This window comes from Ursus maritimus, unplaced genomic scaffold (assembly GCF_017311325.1).
Source record: "Ursus maritimus isolate PB19 unplaced genomic scaffold, ASM1731132v1 scaffold_20, whole genome shotgun sequence".
In the NCBI taxonomy this organism is placed as follows: Eukaryota; Metazoa; Chordata; class Mammalia; order Carnivora; family Ursidae; genus Ursus; species Ursus maritimus.
Genome location: NW_024424453.1, coordinates 27,199,024 through 27,215,490, shown reverse-complemented (window position 1 = coordinate 27,215,490; position 16,467 = coordinate 27,199,024). Strand labels below are relative to the sequence as shown.

General features: G+C 50.3%; 1 protein-coding gene across 1 annotated transcript in view; it reads left to right on the top strand.

Annotated features, from left to right (window-relative positions):
• Positions 1-16,467, top strand: part of EPHB1 (EPH receptor B1) — a 112,521-nt gene that overhangs the window by 31,201 nt on the left and 64,853 nt on the right. Inside the window, exons 5-7 of the mRNA XM_040636595.1 lie at positions 1,108-1,216; positions 2,051-2,115; positions 14,172-14,294. Of these exons, the coding sequence (XP_040492529.1) occupies positions 1,108-1,216; positions 2,051-2,115; positions 14,172-14,294 (297 nt within the window). The remainder of the gene's footprint in view (positions 1-1,107; positions 1,217-2,050; positions 2,116-14,171; positions 14,295-16,467) is intronic.

Below are 16,467 nucleotides of genomic sequence, written 5' to 3'. Positions count from 1 at the left end.
CCTCAGAAACTATTGCCATTAGGGCTGCCCGGTAAAATACAGGACGGCCAAAAAAATTCGAATTTCAGACAAAGAACCAACAATATTTAAGTCCAGGTATCTCCCATGCAATGTTTGGAGCACACTTAGACTAAAACACTATTCATTGTGTACCTGAAATCAAATTTAACTGGTGGGCCCATATTTCTTTTACCGTACCTGGCAAGCCTCATTGTAACAGAACATATAAAGCTCGGTCTCCACATGCCCCCATCCTGAGTGCCAGGCGAAAGAAGAACCACAATTATTACTGTGCCAGCCGGGCTAAGTGGTTTCTACGGATTAGGGCAAAGAGTATTAGTATTTGGGGCACCTGTGATCGTGCAGACATTGTGAAATATGCCTCACATAATTTGATTATTTATTTATTGCAGAAAGGAGTCTGCTGCACAGAGGGACTAAAGTCTTCGTCCAAGAGCACAGGGCTTGCACACGGGCAAGCCAGGCTTTGGGCAAGCTCCGCTGGCCTCTGTGACTCAGGGACCTCCCCTCTCCCTGCGTCATACAGCACGGTTCTAACCTTGGCAGAGGCCTTGATCCCATTCTTCTTGAGTGGGAACTGTGGAGTGCTGGGCCATTTCTGGCCGTTTCTTTATCCCCCACAGCACCTGGTGCAGGGCTGCCTGGCCGCAGATATTCTGGAAATATCTGCTCCGTGAATCTGTGCGCTCTGCTGCGTTTCAACACCTTTGTGTTTCAGGAGACCCTCCCGCAGGGGTTTTCGGTTTTCCCATTAGACTTACCCCGAACATGACTGACTGGCCTTCGAGAGAGACCTTCCAAATGAGGGGATGTAGACTGGAGTCACCTTTGCTGTGGGAGGGCTGTCATCAGCATTTAGTTCTGAGCGTCTCTCCGTCACTGCTGTCATGTGGTTTGAGCTGTTTTTGTCTATTTGTCACTTGCAGATCACTCTTGGCTTCAGCTGGCTTCCGGCTCTGACGCAGAGAAGCCGTACTCTACACGTACATGTGCGTGTATATTTGTAACGTCTTTGGTCATGCACTGGGTCCCAGCGGAATGCAGAGGGTACACAGGAAGGACTCTAATGCCTCTTTCTTCACCTAGATGACTACAAGTCCGAGCTGAGGGAGCAGCTGCCCCTGATTGCTGGCTCGGCGGCCGCTGGGGTGGTGTTCGTGGTGTCGTTGGTGGCCATCTCCATCGTGTGCAGCAGGTAGGCCTTCTGCTTCTGCTCCCGCCAGCTCACCTCAGGCCCCGGAGGACCCTCTCTGTGTGCAGGCCCCTCCCAGGACATGCAGACTGGATGGGGCCTAACCACTCACAGCCACGCTGGCAAGCTCATGGTCATCCCTCCATCTCAATCCACGGACAGCCTAGAATTTGCCAGATTATGTGTTTGCTCTGTGCCTGGGATAAAATCCTCCATAAGAGCTGGGTAAGGCTGTGAGTAAACAGCATCCGTTTTCCAACCTCCTCACCGTCGGAGTGACAGTTCCCAAATCACATTTGACGCAGCACAGCATCACACGCCGTACCGCAGCCCATCCCCTGGTTAGAGAGCCAAGGCCCGCGGCAGAGGGCACAAGGCAGGCGGGCAGGAGGGGAGCCACCGAGGAAAACAGGAAGTCCGCAGAAGGGCGGGCTCTGAGGCCTTGTGAATTTTTAATAGGGTTGCTACTGCCTTTGGGGCTTAGCCCAGATTCTGCCAGGTAAAGCAGCGTAGTTGGCTTCTGCAGAGCTGTTCCGCGGTACAGCCAGCATGCTGATGGGTGTCCCAGCATCTCTGCCCCCGACTCTGATGGGGGACCCACGGCCCTGCCTGGCCTCTGAAAGACCTTGACTTGAAAGCAGATCCTGCTGCCCACGGTGGTGGTCAGGCCAGGAAGCAGGACAGGAGCTAAATGCGAAAGTGAGAGCTGCCCAGTTCCCAGACGCGGGAGATGCCTGAGTGAGCCCCCATCGGGACAGGGGAGGTGGGCAGACATCGCTGGAGCGGAGCAGAGAGCGTGCACCCCGGCTGAAAGAGCTCCTCTTGCTTGCCTTGCAGGAAACGGGCTTACAGCAAAGAGGCTGTGTACAGCGATAAGCTCCAGCATTACAGCACCGGCCGAGGTGAGTAGAAAGCACACACCCACTGCCTGGTAGACGAGGTGAGCGCTTGCAGTGCTCCCTAGAGCCAGACTGGCTGGTCCCAACCACAGGACCCCTTCCAGTCCCAGTGCCCATGCAGCGGCCTCTCTCTGCAGGTGCCCACGGGCCGCAGGCTGCCTGCCCCCTCTGCTGTCTGCCCATGGTGGGCACTCATTGGGCGCCCGGCGGGTAGATTATCTGCCACATTGATAAGGTCATATAGGACACAGAATGCAGGGAAAAGATTGGGTTTAGCAAGTCAATGAATCCTGAAATCGGACTCAGCGGGAAAAGATGGAGGGTTCTCTCTTAACATCTTCTGTCTTATCTTATCCAGCTGAGCGGCTGGGGAATGTGTTAACCAAATTCACAGATAAGCCGGAGAACGTGAATGTAGGAATTAAAAAGATAGCAGAGCCCAAGAGGCCGGCGTGTTGGGATATCTCCCAAGTGTTTTCTTTTAAGCAGTACCTTTAAAAGTTTTCTCACTCATTATCCTCCCCATCTCTTTTTTTAAAACCTATATATAATATTTTTCTAACTAAAATTTCTCCTCACCAACATACTGTGTAAAGTCCTATGTCAAAATGATTCTTTTATCTGTGTCATTACAACATTGCAGGATCTGAAAAAGTAACCCCTAGGTCAGTTGGGCCACCTCCCCACTTCCAGAAAGCTTAGATCCTCGGCCATGTTCTCTTTCTAAATAACTCCTTTCGAATTCCACACATGCCCTCAGAAATCCATACCAGCACTTTGCGCAGTGCTCTGTCACAGGCTCCTTCTGGAAGCCTCATCTCACCTAACTGCCCCCGCCCCCGCCGGTGCAATGCCAGCCCCTTTCTTCCTGTTCAGTCAGCAGTGAGCATGGAAGACAGTCCTCGTGGACACACACCCCCTCAGCATGGCTTCGCCGGGCAGTTCCTGGAGCGAACATGGGCTCAAAGCAAAATTTGTCGTGGACCAAACTCCTCCTTCTCCAAGGTTCCCAGAGACAGGATAGTGAGGCCAGGAACTTCACCCAGCAGCTCCGCCTCAGAGGAGCCACTGCTGGCTGGGGCTGTACGAAGGAAGGCCACTCTATAGAAATTTCTCTGCTGCTGGGGCGGGAGTTGGGGGGGCCGAGGGGGGGAGGTGCTTTCAACCCAAGACCAAGAAATGGCCAAGGGTTTATAGAGGATGGAGCCCGGGCCTCAGTGTGGGCTCCCAGGCCCTGAGACTGTCCCACAGGGGTCGAATCAGCAGCACAAAGAGCATGGGGGATTGGGAAAGTGGCCCCCTTCTAAGGCTATGGGCTAAGTTCCTGCAACACTCAGTCACATTTACCTGCCTTCCTTTCCTTGTCCAGACCATGCTGGTCCTCCATTTTAACCAGTTGTAACTGGTCTCACAGGGGAAACCTTATACTGTGTTGTCTCTCTTTTCCTATGTCCTGACTCTGTGCCTCACTACAAAATCTATGCGTTTACGTATTTTAACCTATGCATTTGCCCTTCCAGGCAAGGCCTTAGCTTCCCCAGCTGAAAAACAAAGACTTGGATTTATCCCTGATTCTCAAGTGAAGGTCCCCACTCCCCCACTCACCGAACATCAGAATTACCTGAAGGGCTTTGTCCACCCCCCCACCCCCCCACCCTCTGCTTCCCTGCCTCTGCCTCAGGATTCTGACATTGCCCCCACCCACCCCTACTCTGGGCTGCCTCCGGCCCTTTTAAGAGCCACTGTGAAGTCCATTTCAGATTTAGCATGCTGTGAGCTCTTCTGATGCAACATTTAGAGATGGCCCTGTCAGCCTGGTTGCAAAGGATGCAAAATCGGATTCAAGAGGAGGAATGCCATTTTGGAGACTAGAGATGCCCTAGGGTGAAATTGGGGTGCCCTAAGAAGGAGCTCCCCTTTTTAAAAGGCAGGCAAGCTAAGCCTTGTCACTCCTTGGGCAGGGTACAGAGGGTCCCCAGGCATCGAGTCCAGGTGCAGCTTGGTGCCCGTTGGGCCACTTCAACCTGAGATCTGGCCATCCTCCCGCTCTGGAGGGGCGGACTCTGCTGGCCCACCACGTGGCACCCACGTGCACGGAGGAGGTATGCTTCCACATACCCGGAACCCCTTCAGGGGGACTCTGTCACCTCTGCGGCCAACAGAAGGAGGCCTCCCTCGTCATTAGGGTGCACAGAGAAACCAGTCCCCAGTCCGCAGGAATGGTGCCCTGCGGCAGCCAGTGAGAGCAGCCGAGCACAGGGCGCCACATGTGATGAGCTGCGCGGTCGCCATCCCTAGCAGAACCAGAGTTCACTTCCTTGGCTGCTTTAGAAGGCTGTCTTCTTTTTCATTCAGCTCACCTTTTATAAGTGTCCTTGCCCCTGTTCATAACCGTTCTTTTTATCTAGTCCCCGAAACCTGGCTCCTCTTTGCAACCTGGTTCCCTAAACTCATAGTCTCGTGCAGTGAACTGCCTTCGTGCTTTTCCTGCCATGCACATCCATCACTCTGACCAAAGCTATTACTGTCAGAGAATCACAGCTGAAAGACTGTAGAGCGGGGGCAAGGCTCAGCACACTTGTAACAGAAGAGAAAATTCCCGGCTCTGATGGAGGACGTGTCTGGCCCAAGACAGGGAAGGAGTGGGAATATTTAGTCATGGAAAGCGCACTCTGTGCCATGAATTGGGAACTTTATTCTGGCAGCTCACTTCGACTCATCCACCCCTGACGACCCCTTGGGAGGCAGGCATTCATGCAGGAAGGTTAAGTGACTTACACCGGTCACACAGCTCCTAGGTGGCAGAAGGGGACAGCATGCTCTCTAAGTCTGGCTACGGAGCCCATGCTCTTACCATATTGCAGAGGCTCAAGGTGCCCGGTGGTCAGGAGCAGGTGCGAACGGGGTGAAGGCTAATCGGAGGGGTTCTGGTTGGTGGTTTGTTGGTGCCCCCACCCCCAGTCCCACTGTAGAGGCAGAAAGGTCAATCGTGTCTAATCCGCATCGTGCATATAACTCTACCTGAACCGTCCACATGCACGCCCCTCACAGTGTGATGTGTCCAGCAGCTGCGGCTCTGACTTCCTGCCCAGGGAGCGACAGGGAGCCGACAGCAGCTCCCCAGCTGCATTCAGCAGAGCCCCACCTCTCTTCCCCATGGGCAGGGCACAGGGTTCCCTAGAGAGGCCGGCGGCCCTTGCCCTCCCAGGCCCTCCTCGCAAGCTGCTGCAAAGGCTGAAGGAGAAATAACAGGAATCGTTGCAGACGGAATACCTTCTCTAGCCCATCCGGACACGGCGGAGCTGTTTGCTTTGAGAGCAGTGTGCTCTCTGGGGCACTGGTTTATGCCCCCCTTCTGAGCCTGCAGCACGTGAATAAGCATGTCAAGGGGAGGTTGGATTTGGGTTAGAGAGATTAGAGGGAAGGCAAGTTGGGAAGAGAATCTGCTGGATGTGGTGCCGGATGCTTGGATGAAGAGCCTGGAAGCCTGTGGTTCATGTTCAAGGATGGGTGGGTGGGACCGTGGTTTTCCCGTGTCCAAGGAAAGGCAGCCAGATGGTGTGTTCTCATGATTTCTGTGAGCAAGATCACAGGAGGTGCTTGCTGGCTGACTAAAAATTGCCTGGACAGAATGATCCAGGTAGGCCAGGGGAGGCTTGAGAATCTATCTTAGAAAAGTTCCGGTCGATTCTGCATTTGGGAAATGCTACTGGGTATTTATGGGGCTTATGTAACGACACACCTGATAGCAGCTGATGCCTCACTTATTTCTGAGTTGCGTGGAGTGGGGAGGGTGGGGAGAGAGGAAGAAACGAGTTTGGTAAGGGGTCAAGGGCTTTTAGGAAGCAACCCTAACATAACCATCTCCATGTTGCCGGCAACTGCAGATACAATCACAGAGCTATTCTTAAGCCTTGAAAAAAGCAAAACCAAATAGAGTATGTGCCCAGGGACTGACTAAAGCTCTAATTTCCAGCTAGGGCAAGAGGACAGAGCACTGAGAGGACAGAACAGGAGTGTGAGCTTGATCCCCGCCAAATGCTTGCAGAGACCAAAGCATGTGGGGCCTGGGCACTTACAACTGAATTCAGTGATCATTGGGAAACACAGAGGATTATTAAGAAAAAAGAATGAGGACCTCATCTTATTTACTAGAGTTATACATTTAGTAATTTCAAGAGGAATTGCAGATGTAGTGAGTTTTTATTTTGGCAAAAATATTTGATGATTTCCTAGGGCGAAGCAGTGTGAAGTGAGTACAGAACTTGTCTTCATACCCAGAGAAAGTGAGTTAGTGACTCTGTCAGCCAGGAAGGAAGTCACTAGCTTTATTCTAGTCCTTGTCCAATTCAATCTCTTGTTCGTTTGATTGTTTTTTAAATTCATGAGTCAGGTGCAAGCAAGCCTAGGGTTGCTTATCAAGTTTGTAGGTAACAGTTGGATAGCACAACCAACACCGTCTAAAACAATCAAAATTCAGAACTATCCAACAGCTTTGAATGCTAATTTGAAATCTGCAAGATGAAATGTTAGAGGGATAAATCTAGAATCTAGTGTGTAGGTTAAAGCAAAACTAAAGCCACACAGAAAGGAGGAAACCTGACTTGCTATTCATTTGTGTGAAAATGTGTAGGTATTCAGTTTACCACATGCTTCGTATGAGTGGTATACGGCAGAATGAAAAGCCGAGCACTGTTACCGATGCAAAACAATAGTAAAAATAATGTCCAGTTTTGAGTACTTGCTGTGGTAAACACTTTAGTTCTGTTAACTCAATTAAGCCTCGTAACTGTCCCATGAGGTAGATTTTACATGCGGAAAAAAAAAAAAAAAAACCAGCCTCAGAGAGAACAGGTGACCTGTCCAGAATCTTGGAATTAGTGATTTGCAAAACAAGGTTTTAAACTCAGGTCTGTCTCTGTGGTCCCCCAGATCAGAGGAGGTGATGCCCAGACACGCTGTCCTCTGTGCTAGTAAGAACACATCTACAGTGAGGTTCTTGGTTCTGGGGACCCCATTTCAAGAAGAACATTTTTGGCAAACAGCCTGCCAGTGGAAAGTGGCAAGTCCTGACCTCTTACCTTAGAGACTTGGAAACCCCCGTTCGGTTGGAGAAACACGGGCAGGGATCAAGCAGGACACCTGTAGGGCAAAGGAAAGGGGATGTTGCCGTGCTTCGTGAGGTTGAAGGGACCCATCGAGGGAAGGATCAGAGTAGGCAGACACTTGGTTCAGTAGAGAACACCCACCACAGCTGGAGCTTCCAACCCAGAGCCGGGCTGCTTTGTGAGGCAGTCAGCTCTCTGCTCCTGGAAGCATTCAAGCACTGGCTGGAGAGCTATCGGGAAAGGCTGTTGTGGGGCCCACTGCTGCTCTAGGTGGCAGATTGGACTAGATTAGATCCAGAAAGCCCTCTCACTCCCAGAGCGCACACCCAGCCTTCCCGACTCTGGGTGGTAGATGTCTTCCAGAGCTGTGGAGGAACAGCAGCGAGCCCACTGGGAATCACCTTGGGCACGGGGGTGAAGGGCAGGTGGACCCGTTGGAGGAGGAGACAGACTGGATACTTTGGCTGCCTCCTTCTGGGGGTAATAGGAGCATTAGTAACTGGTCGTGAGTAGATGAAGGCCAACGAGGAGGGGAGGCAAGGCCCCCAGGGGCAAAAGCTGGCAGAGTTGTCAGTGGGTGCTTATTAAATGTCAAGGAAATTTAATGAGCACCTCCGTGGCTGTTGCCTTTGGCTTCCCAGCAGGACTTCGAGGGCCCAGAACGAGCGGGCCTTGTCTGGACAGACCTGCCTGTGCTGGTCATTGACGCCAAGAAACAGGGAGATGTTCCACCCTTTTTCCTGAAGTACCTTCCTCAATAGCAAGTAGCCTGTGGCCTACTTTCCTTCTCCTGGACACACGTATGAGGCAATTACTTGGTTTTAAGAACAAACTTTAGAATGTGGTGAAACCTCCAAATACAAGGAGGGAGGAAGATCCCCCTCAGAGCCCCTGCATTTCCACGAGGCTCGCTGCCTCCCTTGGGGCTCCCCTCTTGGGTTCTTCCTCACACCCAAGACCTCTGCTCCTTCCTGGAAAAAACAACTACTCATTGCCCTCTTCTTGGCCCTCGGAAGCAGGCAGAGCGGACTGTGGTTTCCACCATCTTTCCTGGTATGTTTGCTCCGAGAAACTGCCCATCACGTCAACAGCTTCAACCGCCACCCATATGCCCCCTCAGTCCACAACTCCAGATTGAGACGTCTGGCTCAGTTTGCATTCTGAGTCTTAGGATTGACTTCTAGGCACTCGCATAGTGCACGTGTGCGTTCAAAGTGTGAAAGCACGTGTGCAGACTTCCCTGACAACGGGGTTTCTCGCCCCAAGTCCATTACCTGGTTAACAGTACCGCCTATTCCACACATCTGGGCATAACTTTGGATTCTTCTCGTCCCTCTTTAATTCCTCATCGTTAACTGCTCACCAAGTGCTATCAATCCTCCCTTTGAAATCGCTCTCGCCTCTTCTGTTGCTCTTATCGTAGCACTCTGGTTGGAACCTCGGTATCTTGTGCTTTAATTACTGCAACAACCTCATAGCTGTTTTGTCGCCTCCAGCCCCTTCCCCACGACACCCATGTGAAGGCGGCAGCCTGCCAGCAAAAGGAATTCCCCAATGCCTTGCTCTCAGTGCGTCCCTTCCTTGCGGATGGAACAGTTGTCAGCTCTGTGTGGCCGATGGCATTGATCTTAACGCCTCTGGCTTAGCGCTCAAGGCCCTCCCGGGCTAGTACACGAGCGCTCTGCCACCTCGGTCGCCCCTTCCCGCCACATTGAAGCTGGTCACACTCTCCTCATTCATGCAATGGTGGGCTTCTCTCTGAGCTTTGCCTTAGATACCCCAGGCTTCTCCCTCCCCAGTGCATGATCATGGGACCTATCCTTCTAGGATTGTGACCTGGAACGCTGGCATCCATAGCCGTCTGCCTTCTCTAGTTTCTGCAGCATTTATAGCTCATTATCAGGTGTGGACTCCCGATTCTAGACTCTCCAGCACTCTTCCCCAGGTATTTCAGGTCTTCATCGTCAGAAGAACCTCATGAGCTTTGCTTTTGCTGTAGCTCCCATAGTCCCTAGAACAGTGTCCTATCAACGTTGTGACAAATGAGGGGTGAGCACCGTACTGAGGCAGAGCATTGGATGAAGTCCCTCCCGGGGCTGGATTTTATGTGCCGATCCCTAAACCGCTTCCCTCTTGTGCTTAGATATCTGAACCAAATTTAGGTGAGTCACAAAGATGACAAAGTCTGCCTTGGGTCCGGAATGGGGCCCGAGGAAGCGCACTGCACTCTTCCCATGGCTCCGTCAAACCTGCTGGGACACAAGATATCGGTGACTGAGAACAAGTGACGTCATTGCGCCTCCGGAGCTGTACTGTGGGCTTCTAGGACTCCTCAGCCAGCCGGAGGCCCGCAGGCTCTTCCTGGCACCCCCGAAGCCTCCCAGGCTGTTGTGCTCTGCATGGACCCCCGAGATGTCTGTGGCACTGATTTTGTGCTTTCCGATTGCATGACAGGACAGAAGAGGAGCACTCCGTCTTCTCCTTCAGCTCTCAGTTCTCCTGTGTCACCCACCATTTAGAACTGGCCCTTTCCCAACCTGCTGAGACCCTGGCACTTGCAATAGGTCTGACTGACTTTTTAGATACACTCCACACATCTGCCAGCATCCCCAAAATTTGTCCCAACCACTTCACTTTTGAGAGCCCCCTGATGCAGTCGAGTAGGGTCTCTAACAACAGCCAGGAGTTTCTTCTTCCAGGAGCACTCTGGGCCACACTAGAAGGTTCCGGATAGTGGTGGTTAAGTCATTTCTCCCCAGACTTCTATGCCTAAAGCATGGGTTGATGGATAAGATTTGGCTAATTTCCTGGGACTATGGTCTTTTAAAGCTTGAGGCAGTCCAGGCTGCACCCCCTAGCCATAGCATAAATGGGTTTTGAGGTCAAAGAACAAACATACCTGCAGATTAGTTCTTTAATAGAAATTAGTGAATTAGAAGATCATAAAATTGAAGATTTTTTTCTCCGTCTCAAGGCACTAGCAATCAGAATTTTAGATCCATAGGTACTAGTTTTGTGCCAGAGGTATGTAACATATGTTAAAAATAAGGAAAACATCGGTAACTAGAAGATGGTATAAATATATAATATTAACAACAACAATAATGTGAAACACCGTACAGAGCATTATAAAATGCCTGATATTATGAGCTATATTGCATCTGATATTATTATTACTACCACTGATAATATTTCCCCAACACTCGTAATCTGAGAACAACTTCGGAGCCCCGTCTCCAAATGTTTGGCTGCGCCTGACTCTGCAGCTGACTTGAATTCCTTGTTCACTGTCTGGTGATTCATTGCACTAAATACCATTTTCCTGATAATTAAAAACTGCTCACTGGCAAGTGGGAGCAGGAACAGGCTGATGCAGGATTTATGCAGAAACACAAAATGAGCCAAAAGACAAATGACCTGTTCCGCCTAGCTAAAGGCATTTTTTTTTTTCTCATCATCTTCTGGGACTTGAGAAAGCCTAGCAGTAGTGCAGGAGAGAGGTCTGGAGAGCTGTATTATTCCAGGAAGAGACAGATGCAGGGGCACCGTGATGGGCACGGGCTCGGTCAAATCACTCCCGATTTTGATCGCTGGGTCTCTGCCCCCAGCCGGAGGAGCTAGGCCAGGACCCTCTGCTAGGGCAGCCCTCTCACACCCTCCTCAGAGGAAAAGCACCGAGTCTGAACCATTTGGTAGACTTTTGACCAGTTTCCCTTCCTCAACGTGACAATGGCATCTTCAATTTCAGGGCAAACAAGTCCTGATTGCTACTATCACACAGATGCAGAACTTCACGGGCACATTGCGTCTCTCCTCCTAGCTCCTCCGTGCAGCCCCCTCGGCTGCTTGTGAAGGACTTTACTGACAGTCAGAACCCCTGGCCCCAGATCAGCTGTGACATCGCTCACCTGCCCCCCCCACCCCCATGCCTACAAGCCAGCAAGGTAGCAAACCTCTCCGTGTGAGTAAACGGCACCCATCGTCGAACTGTGAACTTGCTCCCACCTTGGGGCACTTGGTCGCCTATTGCTGGCCTGGAAGATGCCAGCCCCATCAGATGAGCTGTGGCCCTCTGGGAGTAGGTCCTTCCCAGAACGGATGGGAGCTAATATCTGTAAAGCTCATTAACTCAGAATCCTTTCTCCTTCATCCTTATATGTGTCTGTACTTGCAAACCATTCATTACTGCACATTCTAGATTCTCTAATTAGTCTTTGTGGAAGAGTTCCTGTAGGACAGCTTAGCATACATCGTTTAAAAGCCCTTGATCTAAAATAACAAGGTAGTTATTTTTAAAGTAACTAATATAACTCTAAGTGGCTGACATCCCCCACTGGCCACCCCACCTTGCTTCCTCTTCCTACCTCCCCAAACACTTCCTAGAACCATTTGCTGATAATCACCATGAGTACTTCAGTGTGCGAGCCCTCCCCCTGTCCATCAGGTGCTGTGCTGGGCATGTCACTTACAATATGTTCTGTAATATCATAGTCACCATGGGAGGGAGGTGCTAGCTTCGCCACTGGTGGGGAGAGTCCTGTCCTAAGAGATGGATGTGGTTTTGCGGCATTATGCCGGGCTAGTAAGAGGCTTTGGGATTCTGTCCTCACCTATTGGCCCCAGCATTTGGGTCTCAGCCTCCTCTCATCTCCACACAGCACAGAATTCAGGAAAAGTCACAGGTTGTGACACCGACCTGCTGTCCACTTGGCATTTTGAATGGGTCTGTGGTTGCCTCACCTCCTGCCCTCCCCCCTTCAACTCACACTGGCCAACTTCCACCTGCCTCATCTGTGTTTCTTCCCCAAAAAGCTCTCTCTGGCCATGGAGGCTCCCTGTTCACCTACACGGTGGGCTGATCAGCCCCCACTGAAGGCTAATAGGAGCATGGGTGGTCATAGCACAGTTCCCTCCATCCAGAGTGCGCCAACTGTGAAGCATGTGGTCACCCACACCAACTCCCAGAGCTTCCCTGGGGGGCTTAAGCCTGCTTCGGCTACCCACGGTGGGAAGTGGCTTGAGAACACACCTTCTAGGCTGACTGCCTTGCCCGATCTTACTTCCCCACTCACCTGCCCCTACTGCCGTGGGATCGTCTTTCAGATAAGCCACTTGGCTCTCAGAACCTTGTCCCAAGGGTTGCTTCTGGTGGAACCCAAAGTACGGCTGCCTAGAGATGCCGGTCTGGCTTCGTTAGACACTTTCAGTCTGGTTTCAATGGTTCTTGCTCTCGTTCTTCACACCAAAGGAGAAAGAGATGAACCCCATGCCTACTTTCCTTTTAGTCCACTGTTAGCAAACTAAAACACCTGCCTCTCTCTTTCTCTCTCTCTCTCTCTTTCTCCCCCCTGCCCCTACATTCCCCAGGGATTAGAACATTCTACATAGAGGTGAGGATCTCTCTTTTTGCTTTGTCCAAATCTCAGTCGGCAGATGCCAAAGTCAATGTTGTCATTCCCAGGTTTCCAAGGAGCATTCTAGCATGGTGTTGACCATCCTAAAGCAAGCAGTCTAGCATGCTAGGAGTGATTTTATTTAATGACTGGGAATCAACCATCTTTCAGAAAGAGTTGTTCTTCTGGGCATGGCACCTGGCTCTCTCTGACTTAAAAAAAAAAAAAATCCCTCTTCACTTCCTTGCTGTATGTTCCTTCTCCCCTGGACTGTGCTCTAGCACTTTGAATCCTTGCCCAAATGATGACTTGAAGCTGTAGAGTCCTCAGAGTTTTTTGGATGAAAAACGTCAGAACTAACCCCTGCATATGCGGCCGGGAGTCAGCGAGATGAGGCACGGGGTGGGGGGGGCGGTGCTCAGAGAACCTGAGGCACTGCCTCAGACTTGGGTCCCGACCATGGGCGCTTAGCACCTGTGCCTTTCCAGACCTGCCTGCCCTGCTGATCTGACTCTCCCACTGACCAGACAGCAACAGCGGGCAGGCACAATGTCTCCCCTTCACAAGGATGCCATGCTAGACCATGTGGTTTCGCTTTCAAAGTCCTCTCCTGCCCACCACACCACCACCAAGAAAACAGTGTCTATGCTTTGCCTAATGACACATCAGACATGTTGAAAATTACATTGTGAGGGAATCCATTTGTTTCTTGGGTTCCATTTCCTTTTTTGTCCCCTCTCCTCCACGTTTTGAATGTATTTTTTCTGCAGTGACAATTCTCTATTTTGTCCCCATACACACCTATTTATCTTGCCACTGTGAACATCAGTGACAAAGTCTATATTCCTTTTTGTATTTCTCATTCACCATTTTATTCGTTTTTCATACTTCAGTGTGTCTGAGGGCATAGGCGTTCATTACCATTTTTCTTTCATTCCACCTCATTTTTTTCTCTGGAGACTTTGCGCTTTTCTCTATCAGTATTTTCTAAGCTTTTCTCTTCACGTTGTCTCTTCTGGTATTCTGTCTTGACACTTCTAACTTGAGGTTTTTCTAATCGCAATTTCTCCTTCTCTCTCTCTCTCTCTTTAATCCATCCTCATCCCTCTTGCAGCCTTGGCCACAGCCTTCAGTTATAACCTTAACAGTGGCCTCCACTCAGAAGAGTTGTCAAGTTGATAAATATTGATATCTACCCTACCATTTTACCACCGCTTCTCTGCTAATGCATTTGGTTGGCATCAATCAGTTTCTTCGCCTTCTGTGAGCGCTCAGTGTGGGAACTGGTCCCGATCTGTCACTTATAAGTAATCTGCTCCACATTTCATCAAGAGCTCAAAAAGAGAAGAAAATATGGAGGAGAAGTAGAGGACAGAGAACCAAGCCAGTGTGGCCCGGAGGGAAGGGAGATGGGAAGGCCCAGCCAGGCACAGAGAGGCAGTCTGGTGTGTAGGGGGGCCCCGCACGGCCATAGCCTTACTGCTGGGGACAGCAGCCAGGACTTAGTGACCACCGTGTCCTCTTTGGGATGTTAACCCTGCTTATCTCCTCTAATAAGGCTCCCCAGGGATGAAGATCTACATTGACCCCTTCACTTATGAGGACCCCAACGAAGCTGTCCGGGAGTTTGCCAAGGAGATTGATGTATCTTTTGTGAAAATCGAAGAGGTCATCGGAGCAGGTATGGCTCTCCCCTCCCCTCGTTTCTGTTCTCTTGGTGTCCAAACATCTTCTTCCCACCGTCCTAGGTGTTCTCTTTCAGCATAAAAAGTCATCCCATTGGAAAAGGAGCTTCTAACATCTTTCTCCCCAGAAGATGTGTCTGAATCATCTACAGTGTGTGTGTAGGGGTCTTCTGGGGACCTTGATCATGGTGGCCACGCTTGACTGGTGTTGCAGAGAAGTCAGCTGTGGTTTTGAAGATTCAGACATAGCTTTGGAAGTGGACTACCAAATGCTGATAGAGAGAGATCTAGGCTACACAGCTGAAAGGACCTAAAGAAGCAGAAATTTTTAGAAGCTGGACATAGTGTCTCACTCACTGATAATATCTCCATGGCTCTGGATCAAGATTTCTTCCCAGGGGGCGCCTGGGTAGCGCAGTCGTTAAAGCGTCTGCCTTCGGCTCAGGGCGTGATCCCGGTGTTCCGGGATCGAGTCCCACATCGGGCTCCTCCGCTGGGAGCCTGCTTCTTCCTCTCTCACTCCCCTGCTGTGTTCCCTCTCTCGCTGGCTGTCTCTCTGTCACATAAATAAATAAAATCTTTAAAAAAAAAAAAAAAAAAGATTTCTTCCCAAACTCTCAGTTCCCCTTTCCCTACACACACATTTGGAGACAGATCATGATGAATTGAAGAGGGACCACTATTTCCAGAAGAAAACCCACCCCTAACTGTATTTCCTGCAAAAGATCTATGATATGGACGGTAACCCAAGACAGATTTCACTTCCGAGAAACACGCGTGGTCTCATCCATCTTACTGCACTGGAATAGAAACTCAGCCCAGCAGAGGACTAGCTACCTGAGATGCTCTCAGGAGATCCTACTTAAAGACTGACCTAGAATTTTCATCTTTCCTTAATGGATCAGTAGTTGAGTCAATTTGGCAACGGACCCAGCCTTTTGAATGTGAAGGAGTAAAATATCCTGAAATACCCTCCCTTTATAAGTCATCTCTTTATGCCTCCTCTGCTGCCTGTTTTGAATCTTCTGAAACCTGTGTTTGCTTTGTGTGCTCTTTCCTAGTTTTATTTTCTTCTACAACATTCTTTGTCTTTTCTTCTTCTCCAATTCTTGTTGGCCATTGCTCAAGCTCTCTTTACTCATATGCTGTCGTCTTCTTTTTAGTTCCTACGTTTAGAAGTCCTTTATTCATGTCAATATTTGGAGAGCCATGGAGTTGCCTCTTCCTGTAACATTTTAACTCGATAAGATATGCTTAGTCAAAGTCCTACAGACAGCCATTTCGTATATTATCTTTAGGGAGAAAGTCACTATCCTTCCATTCACTGCGTCTCTTAATGCACTGAGGGGTCACAAAGCCATCTGTGAAATTGGAAGTCACATTTGAAAGCTTGCCCCATTAGGCCACCATTTTCATGCTCTGGTTTCTCTCTTAAAGAGCTCCACCCTCATGGCATCCCTGTGGGGGCCGCTGGGACCGTCCCTATCGGGACACACCTCTCCCCTCTCACCAGCCCCTCGGGAGTCCCAGCCGGCTGGCCGTGTATCTGAGCCACATAAGTCTATACATATTTCCCATTGACTTTCATTAAATATGTTGCTGAACCACGACTTTCACTTCCGTGCAGATAATTTTCCCTTCCTCCTTAGATGCTGACATATTTGAGGATCATGCCTTGGAAGGCTGGATACCAGATAAATTGGATTACTCCTAGGGGCTCAGATTTCTCCAGTGAACTTGAAAGAGTGTCGGGGAGGCGTGCTTTCAGTCCTGCACCCTGTTTCCCCACATTATTAATTGTTGTTATGTCATGTGGTAATGGTGCTCGTGATTTTAATGTTGTTATTTATGTCATGTGCTTCGAGCGATGTGTTCTGGACTGCATTTCACCCCAGAGAGCACACATCAGACCCCTCCCGCCTTTGTCAGGGGAAGAGTAAAGAGCCTTCTCACTTTATGACCCTGCCGGTGAGTGACGATTGGGGGTGAGCTCACCAACTGCCGGATGCCTATAAAGGGACAATCGATGGCCCTGCTCCATCCTTCACTTCCCCTTTCTGTGTAGCCTGGGCCTCCGCTTGTTGGTGCATCTTGCTCAGAGGAGGTCAGTCCTCTCCGCAGCTCACGCGGCGGTGGGGAGGGATTGATCCGTTCAGCACTTCACGAGAC